The following is a 19,584-nucleotide window of genomic DNA, read 5'->3' on the forward strand; positions in this document are numbered from 1 at the left end:
TTTTATTTATTCATTTATGTATTTATTTTTTCCTCCAAAATATAGATTGCAGCCTATGAACAATGTCTGCTTCTGTTTCAGTTTTATTTCTTTAAGAATATCACTGAATTTCAATGAGGAGATATTACTTTGTTTTTGTCTAAACGCACTCCTATTTGAAATATGACGACACATTCATGTTTATATATGAACATTTTATTTAATACATCATTGTGTATTTTGTAGTGTTTGGAAAAATATGCAAAAATACCCTGATATTTATGTTTCTTGAATTAAAAATAAAAACAAAACAAAGAAAATAGTTAATCAAATTGCTTAATTCCAAGAAAATGGAGCAGGTTCACAGTGCTGTGACTTGATATTGATGTCTAATGTTTGACTAAAGATCCTCTAAACATAAATTGTTTCTGTCATACCAACAACACTGTTAAGAGGGGATTTTTTTTAGATCCAAGGAATTTTCTTTGATAGTGTAGGAAATGTGACAACCAGCCCCATCTCCTCTGTTTCGTTTTATTGTTGACTATGTATTTAATGCAACTGTTTGTCATGACTACTATATTAAAATTTGATTCCTTTAGAATATGTTTTTAACATATCTGGCACATTTATAATCAACACATTAATTTGTTTAACACTGTCAGTGAAGTGCTGTAGAATGTCTGAACAACAACAAAACAGCACAAAGTGGTTAACTGTATGGCTAATGTTTCGCTGAAGGCACATCATTCAAAATCTTTTGATTGCTCTTTTGGGTCAAGTGCACATGTGCTCATTTGGATGCTGTGGCAAAAATAGCTTGAAATGTTAAATCATTGTGTTGCTTGTCTTCCATCCTAACATCAGTGAAGCCAGAGTCTCTCAGAGCTGACATGTAGGCCTCTGGGCGCCAGTTTTCTCCTGGCATCACACCTTTGCCTCCCAAAACAGCCACATGTGCTAGCCTCAGTGTGCTCACCATCAGGCCTCCTAGGTGGGTTTAAACTGTATTACTCAAAATGTATTTGATTTACTTTGGATGTGTACAAAAAAATAATAAGAAATAGAGTAAAAAATTACCAGGTTTCATAACGCGGTGGATTTCTAGAGCTGCCTTTTTCTGGTCTGGCCAAAAGTAGTAGCAGTTACAGTGAAAAACTTTATCCACGCTGTTGTCTGCGACAGGCATTGCAGCTACATCACAGTGGTGTAGGGTAACCTTCCCAGTGGCGAGAAGATCCTTCATCCGTTCCTTTGCCATCTACAAAAACAGGAAAAAAAATGCAAATACAATTTTTGTTTAAAACAGTAGCTGGAGTGTGAGCTTTTAAATGTAAAAAGTACACAAAAATGTAGTTTGCAAGTTACAAATACCATTCAACTTTCTGAGTATTCGTTGTTCACCTGGTGCATATACTCGGAGTAATCCACTCCAATAAGGTGACCCGTTGGACCAGTGAGCAGCTTCACTGCCGATTCCAAACCCAGACCTGGGCCATGACCCAGCTCGAGCACGGTGTCCCCTGGCTGGATCCCACACAGCTGCACAGCATGCTCCTCAAGGACCTTATTACGAGCCTTAAACAACTTGCTGACCAGCCATCCCGCTATTGACTTAGTGGGATTGCCCAGCTGTTTCCCCAGTTTTGTAGCCCACATCCCTAAAAAAGAAAAAAAATACACTCAAACAACAATCCAGAAAAAGTAAGCACAATGCTGAAACAATATAACACTTTATACAATATTATTATATTTTCTTTGAATATTCTCCACCGTCACATGTCATAATTATATGTCCTATAGTCTTGACATCACCACATAATTCACAATTCCCACTCACATGTTTTCTTATCTAGAAAAGCTGTTTGTTTAAACAAGTAAAGAAGTCTGGAATTTACACGATCTTCTCTCCTCCTACTGATATACACCATATTCCCCACTGTCCTCTGTGTCCTCTCTGTCCCATAAAACCACCTTCTCTTCCTTTCTTCCACCCACCCACCTATTTTTTTTTCTGTTTTACTTTTCCGTTAATTATAACCTTTATTTCTGCTTTTACTGAGTCTCCTATTTGCATCTGTGTGCTGCTTTTTAGGAGGCAATTTTTGAGTTACTATCTCTCAGCTGATTCATTTCCTGCCATTCCTACATGAGCTGGTCTCCATAAAACTCTTTTAGCCACTCACTGTATAAAGTTTGCTGGATTTCTATCTGGACATCTGGTCAGCATTCAGACTGACCATTATTAATGATGAATAAAGATGAAGTGGAATCAGGGCATTTTTACATTTCTCAGAGGTCTTATGTCTTCACTCCACTGCAGAGCTAGTATTTTAGCAATCATTTCTGCAGAGTAAATAGTTATGTCATTGTTACTAGAACTACTAGGACAACTAAGACTTGGAATTCTGGTCTGGATATATCTCCCATCAGCACTTTTGATGCATCTGTATACATTCTCACATATAATTCCGATATGTTTTTCTTGAATCTGATTAAAACTGTGAAACTTTTCTTTATTAAGTATTATGGTAAAATTAACCAAACTATCCTTAAACAAGCACGGCTCAAGCTCATTTCTGTTGCATTTTCTTCCATTACTTCCTCTATTAAATCTCTTTTTGTTTTTCTCATATATGTAATCCAGAGCAGTTTAGATGAATGAGCTAAGTTGTGACCTTTTAAAGAAGGCCAGTGGTTCAGACAAACTTGTGACCTTCGAAGGTACAGGGGCATTTCAACCTGGAAAGCTGCTGTTGGCGTAGTTTTGAAAGCCCCTGTTGCAATTTCTAATGCTTCATACTGAAAAAAAATGTATTTGTTAAATACTTCCATTGCAGCAGTGAAATACTTTCTGCTTATTTTTTTAATGAGTTTATTAAGAATACTTTCTGATTGATGTTGGGTCATATACACTTATCAATCGTTCTTATTAGCCCTGTATAAAGTTTTTTTTAACAAAACTCTTTACCTGCATCACACCTACCTACCAAATACATTTTTGCACTTATTTAATGTTTTGTACATGATTATTCCGAGTTAATTTATCATCTAATGACAATCCCAGATACTTAAACTGCTTGACTTCTTGTAATTCTGTGTTACAAATTTTAAACCTATATGTACTGTCCTCTTCTTAGTAAATAACATTACTATTCTTTGAAAACTTCAAACCCCACGTGTTTGACCATTCTTCAATCCTCTAATTATAAAGTTTAAGTTTCCCTTAAAAATAGCTCAATTGGTAACACAAAAAGATATCCCCATTTCACCCCCAATATGGAAAATAATAACTGACTTTTTAAACTAACTATAGAGTTCCATTATCTATACAATTTTCTGAAAAGTATAATGCCTCCTCTGATCTGAATAATTCTGTATTTAAATAATAATAACAACTTTTTCATTCTTGTCCATAATTTTCCCTCAATGAACAATTCTACTCCAGAGGGAGTTTTGAAATAGTACGTCTCTGCGCTTAAGAAACCAAATAATTCATAAATTGTTACGTTATAACCAGAATTCACGTTTAAAGTTCAATTTTACATCAGAGTTATCTATATGTCGCTGCGCAGAATAAATAAGACTTACTAACTGTGTTTTTGTTGACTGTGCTGGTCCGCCTGACTCTTCCTGTAAGGAGGCGGAGCTTCTCCCGTTGACGCAGGCGCAGTGTGACTCCGCTCTTCCACTCACCTTTCTTTCCGCACTCGGTTTTCTATTTACTCATTTCCTGCACTTGAGTTATAATTTTTCCCTCTTTATATGGAGTTATTTATCATTCGGTTGAATTTTCAATCAAAATGTACCCCTGAAAACTTTGATAAATAAACGCGTTTGTAAATAAACAGCCCCGCGCTGTTATCATGGTTTTATGTTTGGACATGGTTCCTCCAGAGTCTGCGTTGTACACACCCACTTTTAAGGATTTTGCTTCTTTCGTTTTCATTTCCCGGAAGGTTGAGTTTTGTCCGACATTATTATTCAACTTCCATGTACAAAAAATGGATTTTGGGCAGATGTGACCACACGTTTGTCCAATTTACTGGGTTGTAAGTGTATTCGCTTACAAAGAAATAACTCGTTTTTTTCTGCAGCCGAAGATATAAGTGACTTCTTTCATGGCGAGCACTTCCCCGTCACCTCAGATAAAGGTAAACTTCAAATTCAAGGAGAGAGGGCGTGAATGTCTATTGTATATTTATTTGATTTATGTTTGTTTTCCACATCATGGTTCAGTCTAATCCTTGTTTATGTTGTTTTGCAGCAAGAAAACAATGCAAAAAGCCTGTCATCTGCACAGGAGACGCAAAGCAGTCTTCCTCCAAATGTGCGTCACTCCCCCCAGAATCAGGATCCAGTGGTCAGCCCACCCACTAATGAGGACCTGTGGCATCTACCTGGACGCCTCAGTGAGTCAGCCTTCAGGAAAATTCAATTCAGTATTGTTTAAAACTGTATCATGTAATGTTTTTTATTATTATTATTATTATTAAATATGCATCTTAGGAATCAACCCATCTCTGTGGGATAAAGAGGATGTAGCCCACTGGCTCCACTGGGCTCATAAGGAGTACTCACTGCAACGTGCAGAAAAGACCCGCTTTGAGATGAATGGAAGAGCTTTGTGTCTTCTCACCAAAGAGGACTTCAGACGACGCTGCCCCAGTTCAGGTAGGATCTAGTCAGAGGAGTTTTACACTTATTGTTTATCCTTCCATAATCTTTTTCTTTTTTATCTCCATAGGTGACGTTCTGTATGAGATTCTTCAGTGTGTGAAGCAACACAGGAGAAGTGTTGTCTGTGAGACCCCTAAAGTGGGGACATCTGGGAGTGAAATCAGCTGCCAGGTGCCTCCCGGGTCACTTCCAGAGCAACAGTCTTTGACAGTCAGAGACACCTCAGGTTTGTGGCTTTACAAATTAGATAATAAGTTTTTGCATTCTGTAGATCTTTTACAAACAAGATGAAGGCATCCAAATGAAATGTGCAGAAAGAGGAAAAATCCAGGCACGTAGATATCTGCCTTTATTTAATTTACAAATATTTGCATTGAGTTAGACTGTCTCAAAAGTGAATAATCCACTGTGAGCACTGCTGGTTCTTCAATTTTTGTCCAATAAGAAATAAATGTATTCTTTCTAGCTACAAGGAAAATGAAAGTGCTTTATGATCTTGTGCAAACGCAGAAGTTCCCCATCTTGCATTTTTTGAAAGTTTCCCTAAAATATGGTATTAGCGCCGGACACCACTTCCTGCCTCCTTTCAAACTGAACCTCAGACAGTGACTCATTTGGATATGTTTTCTGTTCTTGTCCCAATTTCTTCATGCCTTGATTATTTTCCTAACTTTACTTGTCTTTTTATTTGGCAAAAACATCCCAAACTTTTTAGTCAGTTTGTTGCAAAATCCCCAAAATGTATCTCTTTTTAATCCTTAACATAGTTTTAATGCTTTAATTTTAAGAACTATTTTGTGTACAAATGTCTCCAGAAGATACATTGGTTTTCTCCACAAAGATTTTCCCTGAAATATCAACAAAGAAAGACGTGCTAGAACCGTAATTCTTCCCGTCCCTCACGTCTGTTGTCAAAGACGACAGAAAGTAAAGTGTTTGCAATGTGGCAGCTTGGACATCTGTTGTTTTATAATTCCAGTCCAGATTCCAGTATTTTGAATTTTATTTAATCTAAGATGTAAATGAAGGTGTTATGACTTTAGTTTGTGTCTGATCGACTTTTCTGTAGCATACGTGCTGCTCTACATTTAGTTTTGCTTTCTGTTTTGCAGTTTCCTCATATTTCTTTTCTTGCAGTTTCCGCTCTCGCCACCTCTGCAGTTTCTGCAGCTTTCACAGCCACCGTGAGCAGCCCAACGGAGACGCTGCTCCCACCCAGGAATCACCTGACCCTGGTGTCATACTCTGTCTTCCCCGCATTCAGCAGTGGGTACCAAAATAAATATTTCAGGACTCCATTGTAATCGTTTTTTAAAAATCGTCTTCCCCTTTGCTATCTTTCTTGTAGATGGATCAGCTGTGGTCTCTGTTGCCCCCAACAATCAACTTCTATGTCTGCCACAAACAGAAAGCTCCCCTCAAGAGCCTCTTAATCTGTCCAGCCGAGAAAGGCCAAGGAGTCCGCTGCACAAAGCCAACGGCCGCATCCCAAGTAAACGTTTTTCAGAGCACAGATACTAACGTACTAAAAAAATACTATTGACAGAGAGATGTGCTTAAAATTACATTTGATATATTTTTTAGTAAAGTTCTTTCAGCCTATGTTTGTAAAGACGTTGAACGGATCACATCACTCCTGTTCTCAAATCTTTTCACTGGCTGCCATCCAAAAATAAAACAAATAATAGTGTCCTTCCTGGTTCATACATTAGTCATTAATTTGCAGTAAATACTTATCAGATTATATTGTAATCACTAATCGAGTAGGCATTTGAGCCTGGCAAGAAGCATCAATTGGTAGAAATTTGGACCAGAACCAAACGAGATAATGCAGCCCATAGATGGAACCAGCTCCTAAATAAGCTCAAATGTGTCCCAACTTTATTCTTCGGTGAACATTACTTTTGTTTGTAAGAGTTTTTATGGTAACGTTTAGTTGTAATCCTCTGAAAGCCACTTGTTTTTCACTCACCTTTTCCCTTTAACCCACGTGGTGTATTTGCTCAAATTTCCTAACAATTATAATTCAAGACATCTGATGTTGCATGTTTAAACACAGCAAATGTGTGCTATTGTTGTTGCAGAGTGCAGATTACTTTGGGACTACGTGTACCAGTTATTGTGCGATGACCGCTATCGAGACTACATCCGGTGGGAAGACGAGGACAGCCTGATATTCAGGGTGGTCGACCCCAACGGATTAGCTCGTCTCTGGGGGAACCACAAGGTAAAATGAAGACAGAACACAAAGGAAAAAGTGAGACTTAATATAAATGAAGAGCATAGTCATTTTTAATGTATGATCTCCTTAAACAGAACAGAGAGAACATGACCTATGAGAAAATGTCCCGTGCTCTACGACACTACTACAAGCTGAACATCATCAAAAAGGAGCGAGGACAAAAACTCCTCTTCAGGTCTCAGTCCTTTCCTCTGTGACATTTACTTGCAGTATTTTTGCAGAAGCACGCAATGTCATGGTGACTTTCTCTCCTTTGTGACCTTTCAGGTTTCTGAAACTGCCGCAGGACATCCGGGAACAGCAGGGGGAGGCTGCTGTATCCCCGGATCGCACTCCACCTCCAGATGAGTTGAGTGACGATCATTTCGAGGTTTCGCCCGATCGGTCTTCTCCACAGCCTCCCACAAGCGCTCCAGTAACATAGAAAAATCATGGAAAAGTTTGATGCAAATTGTGTGTAAATATAATTATATTTGCTTTTTGCGTGAGTGTGATCCAGCTAAACACTAAGAGATGATAAAAAAGGTGCAGCTATGCAGCGAACTAATCATGTGAACTTTAATTTAACACACTTGCCTTACCTAATTTCAATACAGATGCAATTTTTTGGTTCACAGCCTACAATTATACAAATCTTTCAATATGCATGGGGGCATGATGTTGGACTGCTTCACTTCTACAGAAATGAGTACGGGATAAAAGGAATCAAGCAGGCATAGCTGTGTTTGCACAAAACAGTTTGATTTTTTTTAAATAACATTTTTATTTTTCTAATGCTAAGCTATTTTATGTTTTTTATGGTTTCTCTCTGCTTTTGAAATTAAATATTTTTAAATATCAAACAAAATGAGTATTTTTTATTTTAACAAGTAGACTGAAATGTCACCAAAAATGCGTCAATATAAACCAAGAAAATTCAAAAAGGGGTGTAAGAGTGCAGACGGCACTAAAATACTCATTAAAAAGGATAGAACAAGGAAATCCATGTTCTCCCTTTGTTGTAGTATCACACCTGCACCTGTAGAGGGTGCTGCAGCAGCAGAATGGCCGAATTGCAATGTTGGTAAAACATAACAACAATGTTCAGTCTGTACTCAATAGTTCATAGTTTAATTAAGTTATATTATATTAAAAAAATCATATAATAATTATTAAAGTTCAAATACTGCAGTTTCATCTCCAGCAATAGTGGCTGTGCTCAAAAATATGTAGAGTTAGACATTAAAACAAAGAGATTGAAGTGTGTTTTAGGGGAGGTATAGGTGAGCATTAATTCTTTATGGAGGTTTTTCTTTTCTATTAATTCTGAATTTCTTAAACCTTTGAAACGTCTTTCTGATTTTTATTTTTTATTTAAATGTTTAAAAAATATCAGAAACTGATGGAACAAAAAACCTCCATAATCCTTCACCATCAACGGCATGACAAATAGAGAGCATCGAGCACAGAGTTCACATTCAAGATGATGAAACCACCTGGTTCATTAATACCTCTGCTCTCTCTGATTGGAAAACATTCTGACCCACTGCATAATAGGGTCTAGAATTACAGCTGCAGAAAGAAAATTCCTGTTCAAAGGAGTAGAATAGATCATCTATGCCTTACTGTCTGCTCTGGTGCATATTTACAGAGCTCAGAAAAGGGACTAGCATCATGGTGGACCCATCTAACCATCTTTATGTGCCACATCCTGCCATCAGGGCATCAGATCTAGGACATCCAGATTGTGCAACAGCCACTTCCTTCAGACCAATAAATGGAATTCCTTGAAGTGTCATCATTCTCTTGTTGCCCTCAGGGAATAAAGCACTTTCTAACAACCACAAAACATCTAAAGCTTCCTTTTAAAGCATTAGCCTTTTTTTCATTTGCCATTATTTTTTTGTCCTAACATGGAATTTGTGTTCTAGAGTACTGAGAACAGAATATCTTTTTAAGCTGAAAACTATGTGATTAAAGCGATTAACTGAACTGATAAGTGACAGCTATCGTGTCCAAGTAGCTTCGTCACAAAATTAAAGACTGAAGGTGCTTTGTTAAAAGCACAAAAAATCATTCAGAGTCTAAAATCACATGGGCAGAGCTAATAGGACATGTCCAATTGTGCTGTATTAAAAAACTGGCTCTGCATGGCTTAACTTAGACTCTTTGTAGAAAGAGAACTTACTCCAAATAAAAAAGAGTTATTCAGTCTCAGAAAATAGTTAGAAAAATGGCACCCAGTTTACCCAATTGTCGCAATTATAAAGTTCCTCGGGACATCTCCTTCTCTGGATCCGGATTCTTGGCCACCTACCAGTTAGGAGTTGCCCTGTGTCTCTTCAAGTACGCTCCCTGGATTCTGCGCTCGGCGGTCTGCGTTCTCGGGGCTTCTGCTGGATCTTTGATCGCTACGGCCGTGGTCTGTGAAATGAACATGTGTAAGTGACGAGAAGTTTGACATCATGTTTAAAAAAAAAAAAAACGTTTATTTATTTATTTTTATCAACAGTTGCCATCCGGGATGAAATCCTTCAGTTTGCCAAGCATGTGACATTGTTTATGCTCGGACCATTTGACCCATCAATTAAAGTTGCCAACTGGTTAGAACGACTTTTACACAAATATCTTCCTCCTGATGCGCACCGCCAGGCGAGAGGTCGCCTCGGTATTGCAGTGACCCGTGTGACTGATGGGAAACATTTGATACTGTCTGAGTTCCACTCCAAAGAAGATATAGTGCAGGTAAGCTAACATCCCTATGGGGGTCTAATTGTGGAGCATAAATACTTCATAGATGATTTTATAAAATTATTTACAAACACACTCAAGTGAATGTTGGAGTAAAGTTTAATTTTCTAGAGCATTTATTTAAAAAAAATCCGTATAAGAGAAATTCAATATCTATTTGAGAATAAATGCTTATATACTGTATGAGTCATTGTTTGAAGTCTTTAAAATGTTGTCTTTTAACTGTGTAGGCTTTGCTGTGTAGCTGCTTTGTGCCTGGATTTAGTGGCTATCTGCCTCCAACTTTCAGAGGAGAAGTGAGTACACATCTGTACTCAAAGCCTCTTTTTTTTAAGATCTCTTGTAAGGCCTAATGTGTTGATAATTGTATCCAACAGCACTATATGGATGGTGGTTTGAGCAACATACAGCCCAGGTTGCCTGACTCATCTGATGTCACGCTGACCGTTTCCCCATTTTCTGGAGACGCCGACATCTGCCCTGCCGACCCTCCCAGTAACCTAGAAATGGTGGTAGGCAGCGCCGTGTTGAAGTTCAGCATGACGAACAACCTCAGAATCCTTAATGGTCTTTACCCCACAGATCTGGAGGTAAGGCCTTTCTTTCTGTTTCTGTATGAAAGCTTTGACTGGAATGAATGTTATGGTCTCAAATGACTTGTCTGCATGGAGTTTACATGTTCTCCTTGTGCATGCATGGATTTTATCTGGGCACTCCGACTTCTTCCCACAGTCCAAAACCATGCATTTTCAGTCAATTGGTGAATCCAAGGGTGTATTCAGACTGGACAGCTCCAGATTGAGTCCTGAGCCTAGCATTTGGTCTGTACTCAAACTAGGCAGACTTTCCTGTTTTGAATCAAAGCTTGTAAACAAAACCATGTAACTAAAGATCTCTTCAGTCATTGGCCAGGAATTACAAGGGCAGGGCAAAGTAGCGAGAGAAAGAATAACAGTGGTCCTAAGCTTGTGCAATTCTTGTAGGAATAGTTCACTTGTTCAAAATTTATATTTCGCTGACAAATCTTGAATGTCTGTATCAACGTCAGATACTACACTTTTTATTGCCACTTTGGTACAGCAGAAGTGTGCTGCAAGGCGGTTACTGAGGAGACGTTGGCTATGAAGGTAGGCTGATAAGTGTTTATTTAGATTGTTGGGAAAACAGTGTGAGAAGCAATGTGTATCACGTTAAAAGTTGTCTTAAGGAGTCACAGTCATCTGACCACATTTCAATGAGTTGTTGTGTGTTGTTGTTGCTCTGATACTCTGTTTACATCCCATAATTCCCAGCTACAGTTGCTAATTTGGCCCAGTTGTTCCGCTCTGAGCATAATGTGTCTATTCAGACTGAGGAAATAGACTCAGTTGATTGGAAACGAAATGAGACCATCTCAAAAGGGAGTGGGTCCGCTTAAGTGTATTCAGACTTAAAATTTGTTAAGGATTTTTGAGGTAAACAAACTCCATCCATCTATCCAATTTTTAAGCCGCTTTGTCCCTTTTGGGGTCACAGGGCTGCTGGAGCCAGCTACTTCTGGATGAAGGTAGGATACACCCGGGACAGTTCGTTAGTTTATTGCAGGGCCACAATCACACACCCATACACACTCAGATTTACATCTAGGGATAATTTATGAGTAACCAACTGACCTATAAAGCATGTTATTGGACGGTGGGAGAAAGCCGTCATATGCACAGGGAGAACACAGAAAGATTCCCTATTGATGATTCTGTTCCAGGTCCCCCAGCTGGAACTTGAACTTGGACCCAGAGCCTTCTTGCTTTGAGGCAAGAGTGCTAGCCACTGCACCACTGTGCAGTCCATCTGGTTCACATTAAGCAAACCAAACGTGTCCAGTCTGAATACACCCTTAATTGTCCCTAAGGGGAAATGTGTCCTTGTGTGTCTGTGTTTGGCCCTGTAGTGGACCGAGAACCATTCAGAGTGAACCCCGCCTTTGACCAACAGTGAAAGGACAGGCTCCAGCATCCAAAAAGGATTTAGCAAGTTTAGGAAATTTGCATAGCAATGAATGCATAGTATCTGATGTCAGTTTTGTCATTCTCACTGAAATCATATTAAACTACTAAACAAACTGATTAGATATATGTCAAATATATTTTGTAAGCTCTTCTTTAAATGTCTAATCTTTTCAAAATGTAAGGTGAGCTGGTACATTATTCAGGGGGATAACAATGGTATGATTATTGTGAGACAGCCACCTTCTATGTGATTAAGACTGAACAACTCTTAGTCAGAATCCCGCCCTGACAGGACGATACCATAGCGCTGCAGATCTTCGGTTAGCTCTGGTTGGTGCGGAAGGCAGTAAAAAACGGGGATAGGTTACGGCCCAAGGGCAGCTGCCCCTCTCCCATTGTGCACTGCATGTTTGTGGAGAACCTGGTGCTAAGGGTTTCTTAAGTACCAGAACAGCTACCACACCGTTGCAAGTCCTCCTTTGATCCAAGGTGTTACAACAGCTCAGTGGCCTTGTGGTACAGTGTCAGCTCTGTGAACGGAAGGTCGTGAGTTCAAATCCAGGCCATATTTCACGAAAGACTATAAAAATGCTCCCTGGTTGGAATTAAGCCTTCAGGGGGTGGATTGGTATCTCAAGCATGACTGTATCTGCAGCTCCCTGCTCCCACTGGGAGTGGGTCAAATGTGGAGAGCAGATTTCACACACCTATGTGTGTGACAACTGATGGGACTTTAACTATGGCAACAGAGTAAGGTCACGTATGTGTGCATGGGCAAAAATAAGATATTTTGAACAAATGATTTCATCCATAAGGAAGATGAAAAATAGAAACTCAAACTGTTTTTTTACTTCAGCTAACCTGAAATAAAACCTGAAAGTTTAAATTAGTCAAACACATTATTAGGCTTTTCAAAAGTTTTTGATTTCTTATTCTTTTTTTCATGTATTTATTATTCTTTAGTTATTCAAAGTTTAAGCACAAAAAGCTTTAATGTGTGAATGAAGTATGAAATGTCAAAAGGACATAAAGTCTTTTCATAAGGACAAAAATAGCAGGACATGTGTTTTGTGGTTAGTGCCTTTAAGGAAAAAATCTGTTTCGTATTTTCAACTCTTTTACAATCAGAATCTTGTTTTTTTTTCTTCTATGCAGACTATTGAGGAAGCTTTTTACAACGGCTTCAAAGATGCAATCCGTTTTCTTCAAATTAACGGTGAGTTGGATTGAAAATAAAAAAAAGGTTGCAAAAAGTCTTCGAAAAGAATTCTAATTATCTTTTTTGCTTGTAAAGATCTTGTCCCATCTGCAATGAGTGAAGGTCCTGAAATGATACTGAGTGATGGCCAAGCCAACATGTGGAAACAGAACAGAACAGAACTAGAGGATGTGGAGATGAAAGCAGAGAACACCGCTGTGGAAAGCTACAGCTCCACATGGACTGACGGCTCAGTTGAGCCAGAGCCCTTTAGGGATTCTCATTTTCACTTTGATGTGGTCAAAAATGGTAAGGTTGGAAACAAGTTTTTATTTTTTTGCTTGACAAAAATGTCGTATTCAGTGTTTTCACTGTAAACCAAAATAGCAAAGCTGAATTGAGCCTTTGCATTCTAGTCTGTTGTGATTTTTCTTTCAGTTCTTTTGGGCAATGCTTCAACCTATCTCAGCATGCTGAGACTACCTGCGAGAATTTTGTCAAGTCTGCTTCTTCCTCTTGTGGTGTCTTTTTATGCACTTCTCCAGAGTAGACAAAGGTAACGTCGCACATGCACTTCATGCAACACTTTTAAACGATCAAATATGAAATCACATTAAATGACCTTTCCACATCTCTGCCCCAGAGCAACATACTGTATATGTTTGATGATTCAGGTTGATATTTCAGATTCTCAAGATCTCATTGACAACATATTTTTGCCTTTGATGACCTTAGAATAATATTTTGATTCAATTTATTGTTTTTTTAATTAATTTATTCACTCATAATGAGCATTTTTTTTATCATCTTTATTATTTATTTGTAAGGAAGCTAATATGATGCCATCCAAATTAATGGAATTTTTACACATGATCCAATTGATTTTTTTATTTATTTTATTTTTGTTTATCTTAGTTTATTTAAAGTGTAAGAAACAACTAAAATCATGAGTGCACCCAAAAATTAAGCTAAATTATGGTTAAAGATGTTAGATTGATAGGTTTAAGAAAACTGTGGCAGTTTCTTATTGTTAAACTTTGTTACAATCATTTTTTAGACGTTTTTGCCAAATGTTCCTTCATGATGTTGAGGTTAATGTGGAAAAGTACTGTTATGAACTAAAATAAAAAAAATCTAAGGTTGACTATAACCTATAATGGTAATAATGTTTCTTTTAGGTAACATGCCAGTTATTATTGTTTTAATTCTTACAGAATGGAGTTGCTGTTCAGACAGCTGCCTGAAATTGTTTTCTGGACGTGGCACGGTGTCAGACAATGTTTTCTATTTTTTGTCAACATAGTTGTTCAAACCCTGAAGAAGGGCATGGAAGAAAGGCAAGGTTTGGTTCATAAATTACTCCCTGTTGTTTTCAGATCAGCATTACAATCTAATATAATCTACATTTTAAATACTCAACCCTAACTATTTCTCTGTATTTTAGGGTCATGAACTGCATCCTGCTATTGCAATGGCTGAAAGTCTACTCACATTATGGACAATGACTGATGTTCACTTCCAAACATCCAAATTCACAAGACATTGTACACTTTGACCAAAAACTTGTACCATACACTACCAAAAAAATATAAAAATGTATGTTGTAAAAACCTACGCCATATAAAGTGTAGTGTGAAAACTTGATTTGTATGGCTTCTTTTGCTAACTACTTTTATTGCACTTTGACATTTGTGTTTTGTTTTGTATGTTGCATTGCTCTTTGTTGAAACAGAATCAAAGTTTCATTTGTTGTAGGTTGTTATACCTTTATATACTGACAAGTTTTAATGTTTGAAGGTAATTCTTTTATATTGTGGATGATAAAAACAACCTTCCAAAGTTCTCATGTACTTTTGTGCTATTTTTAACTGTGGACTCTTCTTGTTGCAGTGTAAACATTTGACTGCTCACCATGACAGTGCATTGATCCATTTCTGTCTGTAGCTTGTGGTTTTGCCTTCACTTCCCTTTTCAAAGTAGCTGCAGGATAATTCAAGAATTCAGACAGAAACTGCTTGTTCTTCATGTGTAAATGAATTATTTGACACTTCCGGTATGGTCCTTCAAGCAGAAATCATTTAGATCCACTGTGTAATATTTTAGAACCAACATTAAAAATATAGTGTGTATGACTGTAGTCCAATAAACAGTCGTTTTGTTACTTGTACAATCTATCTCTGTTTTCTTTGGTTCAAGTAAATCAGCCATCAGTAACATCCGGAATGGAAGCTTGCTTCTAATAAAAGGACGCTGTACAAACCTTTTAAAAGAATTAGTATTCTAGACTACAAAAGTGCTCCCAGTGGTCATTTAGTTATGATCATGCAGCTTTTGGCCAAACCCCCCCCCCCAAAAAACAACTTGTTTTTTGTTTACTAGGGCACAGTTTCTGCAGAGCGGCAGGAGTTCATTAATAATTCACCTCTGAGTTGTTGGCCTGGAATAATCCTTTAACTGTTTACATGCTCTCCCGCTAGCCCCTCACACCTCCAACTGAACATTACCAGCGCAACAAGAATGTTGAATAATAGCCTATCAGAGCTATTCGGCCGTACAGTTCCTAGCTAGATGTCAGCTTATATTCATTAATAACAGGATCAATGTCTCACTGAAAACAAAGGTTATAGTAATAGATTTTGGTGCATGTTGTTGTGGGATACATGTTCCATGGTCATAAATAATAAATATTTGAAATGATATTGAAGCAAATCTTCCCATACTTAGGGGCTTCAATAAAACAATGCAATAATAATAACAAAAATAAATAAAATATTAAGTTTAATTTGAACTTTTATTTAAAATTAGACCTGGACATTGGTATTCCAGACTGATTAGTAATTTTCTAAGCAATTTTCATTTTCCTAATTAATGTAAATTTGGTCTCAATATATGTGCATTTAGTCAGAAACTAAAAGTTATAGCATTTTTTTGTGGATTATTTGAAATATGATGGGTGGTGAATAAAATGCTCTCCAGTTCTAGAATGACCCATACAGGCCTCTCATTTCATTTGTTTGTAAATCTGACATGTATTCCAGATTGTGATGAGATATACGCCAAAACCGCTCCATGTAGCGATAAGACTGAAAACATTTGGCAGAAGCTCCTCCCACATGTGGCTGGGGTGTCAAGATTCAGAACAGATTTTTGGACAGGCATTAAGCTGAAGTAACATAAATTGCCAAGAAAAGGGGCATAAATAACAGTGTATTTTACACCCAAGCAGCATATTTTTGGCGAAGGAGAAGCTATTGACACTGGTACCCCGGTGGACTCTGGACAACTTCGCTTAAATAAATAACAGTTTGTTTTCCGACCACACTTCAACAACTCTTTCTTTGGACTTTGACAGTTAATACAGGTAAAAAGAGCAATATATTGAGAGGATAATACACTTAAATATGGTATCAATGAACATCGTATGAATATGTGTTCCGTTTACTTTACTTTAGAGTGTTACTTGAAAAAAAAAAAAGGGTATTATCAACTCGAGAGAAAAAAATCTCAAAACTGCCCCTGGCGTTGGTTGCTTGCCTCTACGCCACAGTTACAAGCTTTGGCAAATAGGTTTTAATTTAATCTGCTCCTGATTCACAACCATTTGCATAAATACATACTAAAATGCAATTTATACTTAATTTTCTTTATATCTGTCTACCATCAGAAATTACACAGTAACATGTTTAAAACACAATTTTAGGGTCTTTAAAGGAGATATAGACACTGTTTAAAATCTATTTTATGAAGATTTTGGTTGTATTTTGTGATGTTTTACATTAACAAGACTACCTAGTTGCATGTATCTTATGATAAATGTGTGTTTGGGAGCAACATCTGTCTTTTGGCCCAGTTTGTTATTGGGAATCTGAAAGCTGGATAGAGAGTAGGTTAGCAAGTTGATCAACTGTACTTCGGCACAAATCTTCATAGATTGCATGAGTATAAAATGCATTATTTTGATTGTTACTCAGTACTTCACATATTTTCGACACAAATAGTTTTTCACACTACTATCCCATCAGTCCAGTCAACTGCGCACATGTTCACACACCAGAAAACTGGAAATCCAACTAATCTTCCAGCTATGAGAGGGCTGTTCTGCCTCCTAACCTACACAGTTACAGTTAGGGCAATACAAAAATGTTACAGTAGTTTGTGCTATGCCATAAATATAATAACCTAAGCTGTCAAAAACATCTAAGGGCCTATATGTGTTTTTATTTCTTTATTAATTGTAATTTATGAGCTGTGGAACACATTTTCCTGAAAAAGTTGGAAATAAAAGTAAAGTACTTTACTGTTTCTGAGTCTTGTTTAAAACTGAATAAAACGTATAACAAACCCCAATATATAAAAATAAAAAAGCTAAATTTCACTAAACCAGCAAAACAAATAATCACGATCACACGATCACACAGGTGAAGTCAATCAGGACAGCAGTGATTTGACGAGCTCGTTATTAACAAGGGAAGAGGTAGACAGACAAAACACAGGGCAAATATCTTTTGTCATTATTTTTCTTAAATCTCACACTTAGCTGCTACTCACTTTGAACAAAAATGTATTATTTTAAACTAATGAACTCTGTGTGACACAGCATAATAGAAAGCAATACCATGTAATAAAAAAAAATATTTTAATTTCCAGATAATCGTGTTCCCACTTCTTTTTATTTTTATTTGTAATGCCACCGGTCTGGAAAAAAAAAATCAGATTCCTGGTAATGATTATTTACTGCAGTTCCATAACAAACCCACAGTATGTGGGACTGACTTATCACAAGACTGAAACAGAGGTAAGTTGGGTTAACTGAATTTGATGAGCTGTGTCATGGAAAAGTTTGGTGACAAAAATATAGAAAAGTAATGTTTTACCTAAAATCAAGTGTATTGTTTTTAAATAAATGAAAGTATTTAATATTTCACAGTTCATTTTGTTCAGAATGTCGTATATATTTTTTTATTTTTGTCAATCTTAAATGTGATTCTTAAATGTTTTTCCCCCAGCAATTTAGGAAGACTGGAGTCTCCTTCCTGTCTATTACAGATGGTTTATTACCTGCTGAGTGATCCTCTTATATAATGACTGCTGATGGATCATACGGATATATTACACTTCTGTAATCTGTAATCACATCTGCTGTTCAGCCACTGATCCACCAGCTGGCTTTGAAAAGACGGGTCAGAGTCACACAGTGGTGTCAGTGCACAGAAACATACAGGAGTTCATCTGATCTGGACACACAGAATTTGAAATGGAAGATTTTTTTTAACACTTTTCACAACATTCCTCTCCTCCTGACTTTTACATCTAGTCATTTAGCAGATGTCCTTATCCAAAGCAACTTGCAAATATTTCTGATTTTATATTAAATTAGATTTTTGTGCTGAGTCATTTGTTCAACAACTGATGTGGTCAATTTTACAGCTGCCTGATGTTAACATATGAACATTGTCATTGTGAACTGGAGAAAATCTCCGAGAGTGTTACCAAAACACCAAAACAATCTTGAAAAAATAAATTAAGGCTACATAAAGATATTTATCTTTAAATGCCGATTTATTCCTTCTTTTTTTTGATCAATCAATGATGAATTGTCTTTAAAAAGAGCAATTTAAATTGGTTTAGCATCAGTCGATGTGAACTTTAGGACTCTAGAGTTTCATGCTTCCACAAAAAAGAAGGTTTTGTTTTTGCGTGCCACAGTCTATTAGATCTTTCAAACCTGTCAGCTGGAATCTGTGATCTGAGAAACACAGACAGATTTTCAGTTTGGAGAAAATGCTGCTCAAGAAGTCGATCAGTTGTCTGCCGTTCAGTGGTTTGCTTCATTTTATAACCAGTCAACAAGTTTAAGATCCGGTCAGTAGATGTAAAACGGAAGCCCACACTGGTTAAGTTATTAGAGTATTCATGAATCTGTAAATGTACACATTTTGTAAGTGTATTGACTGTGACAGTGGAAAAATAAGTAATGGAGATGTAGAAGCTTGCCACTTCATTTTTGTTTCCAAATGTGTCTTTTGGCCTCTAGTGTCCAAATATTTGGCAAAGAGGGCCAGATTTGGTGAGGGGAAAATGTGTATTCTGCATTCTTTGAACCCTTTATACATTTTTTAACAAAATTACTGTGAATTTCTGATTTGAAAATCGGAAAAAAAAATTAAGAAGATATCTGTCCGAAAAACAAGTTTTGTTAACATTAAATATGAGTTTATATTATGGGTCCATATAAGTCACGATGAAATTCTCACTGTAAACTTCTAAATATAAATCACATGAACAGGAAAATAGCACAAATAGTTATCATACTGTATTAATAAGGACAATCCACTGTAGTTTTGTTCTTCTTGTTCGGGCCTAAAGGCTCTGAGGTGAGAATGTTTTGGAGGATCAAGTAGCCACAGTTCACAGTGTGTTATAACATAAATCAGCCAATCACAATCAATAAGTGGTAGTTCTTAAAAAGTGCTGAGGACCGCAAATGAATAGCTTTATGGCAGTAGCCTGTGGGCCGGTAGAAATTTGAGCGAGGGCCAAATGGACTATGGTAAAAACACGCTCGATCTACTAAATCCCATAAATATTTAGATTCTGTTTTAGACAAAGTATTAGAAGTCATTTTCTAAATCAAATTAATCATTTTACATTGCTGTAAATAAAAATTGGCTTTCATTTTTTTCCACCATGTTGCTCCATTTATTGAGATTTATTAGCTTTCACTCTGCAAGCTGCAGTGGGTTAGATATTGGAAGTTTAACAAACACTTT

At 37.1% G+C, this 19,584-nt stretch overlaps 3 protein-coding genes across 6 annotated transcripts; 2 read left to right on the forward strand and 1 right to left on the reverse strand.

The window, feature by feature from the left end:
• Positions 1–30: 30 nt before the first annotated feature.
• On the reverse strand, positions 31–3,670 carry zgc:194242 (uncharacterized protein LOC100005854 homolog). Of its 2 annotated transcripts, none has more exons than XM_024293121.2 (4): positions 3,571–3,670; positions 1,384–1,640; positions 1,060–1,240; positions 31–969 (listed from the first exon to the last, which is right to left on the reverse strand). In XM_024293121.2, exons 2-4 carry the CDS (start codon positions 1,636–1,638, stop codon positions 773–775), a joined length of 633 nt encoding a protein of 210 aa, XP_024148889.1. In that variant the 5' UTR covers positions 1,639–1,640; positions 3,571–3,670; the 3' UTR covers positions 31–772. The 2 variants fall into 2 exon arrangements, with proteins under 2 accessions (XP_024148889.1, XP_024148890.1); XM_024293122.2 differs by having other exon boundaries at positions 3,575–3,624.
• On the forward strand, positions 3,596–7,815 carry etv7 (ETS variant transcription factor 7). 2 transcript variants are annotated; one of them, XM_024293107.2, is made up of 10 exons: positions 3,596–3,614; positions 4,077–4,133; positions 4,247–4,391; positions 4,489–4,653; positions 4,727–4,885; positions 5,797–5,925; positions 6,008–6,151; positions 6,744–6,886; positions 6,976–7,076; positions 7,169–7,815. In XM_024293107.2, exons 2-10 carry the CDS (start codon positions 4,101–4,103, stop codon positions 7,323–7,325), a joined length of 1,176 nt encoding a protein of 391 aa, XP_024148875.1. In that variant the 5' UTR covers positions 3,596–3,614; positions 4,077–4,100; the 3' UTR covers positions 7,326–7,815. The 2 variants fall into 2 exon arrangements, with proteins under 2 accessions (XP_024148875.1, XP_024148873.1); XM_024293105.2 differs by lacking the exon at positions 3,596–3,614 and having other exon boundaries at positions 3,650–4,133.
• Positions 7,816–8,857: 1,042 nt separating this feature from the next.
• On the forward strand, positions 8,858–14,656 carry LOC112159858 (patatin-like phospholipase domain-containing protein 2). Of its 2 annotated transcripts, none has more exons than XM_036212741.1 (8): positions 8,858–9,625; positions 9,862–9,927; positions 10,009–10,221; positions 12,772–12,832; positions 12,911–13,123; positions 13,253–13,370; positions 14,029–14,156; positions 14,259–14,656. In XM_036212741.1, exons 1-8 carry the CDS (start codon positions 9,443–9,445, stop codon positions 14,264–14,266), a joined length of 990 nt encoding a protein of 329 aa, XP_036068634.1. In that variant the 5' UTR covers positions 8,858–9,442; the 3' UTR covers positions 14,267–14,656. The 2 variants fall into 2 exon arrangements, with proteins under 2 accessions (XP_036068634.1, XP_036068633.1); XM_036212740.1 differs by having other exon boundaries at positions 14,029–14,151.
• Positions 14,657–19,584: the final 4,928 nt, after the last annotated feature.

Source organism: Oryzias melastigma, linkage group LG7, assembly GCF_002922805.2.
Source record: "Oryzias melastigma strain HK-1 linkage group LG7, ASM292280v2, whole genome shotgun sequence".
Taxonomy (NCBI): domain Eukaryota; kingdom Metazoa; phylum Chordata; class Actinopteri; order Beloniformes; family Adrianichthyidae; genus Oryzias; species Oryzias melastigma.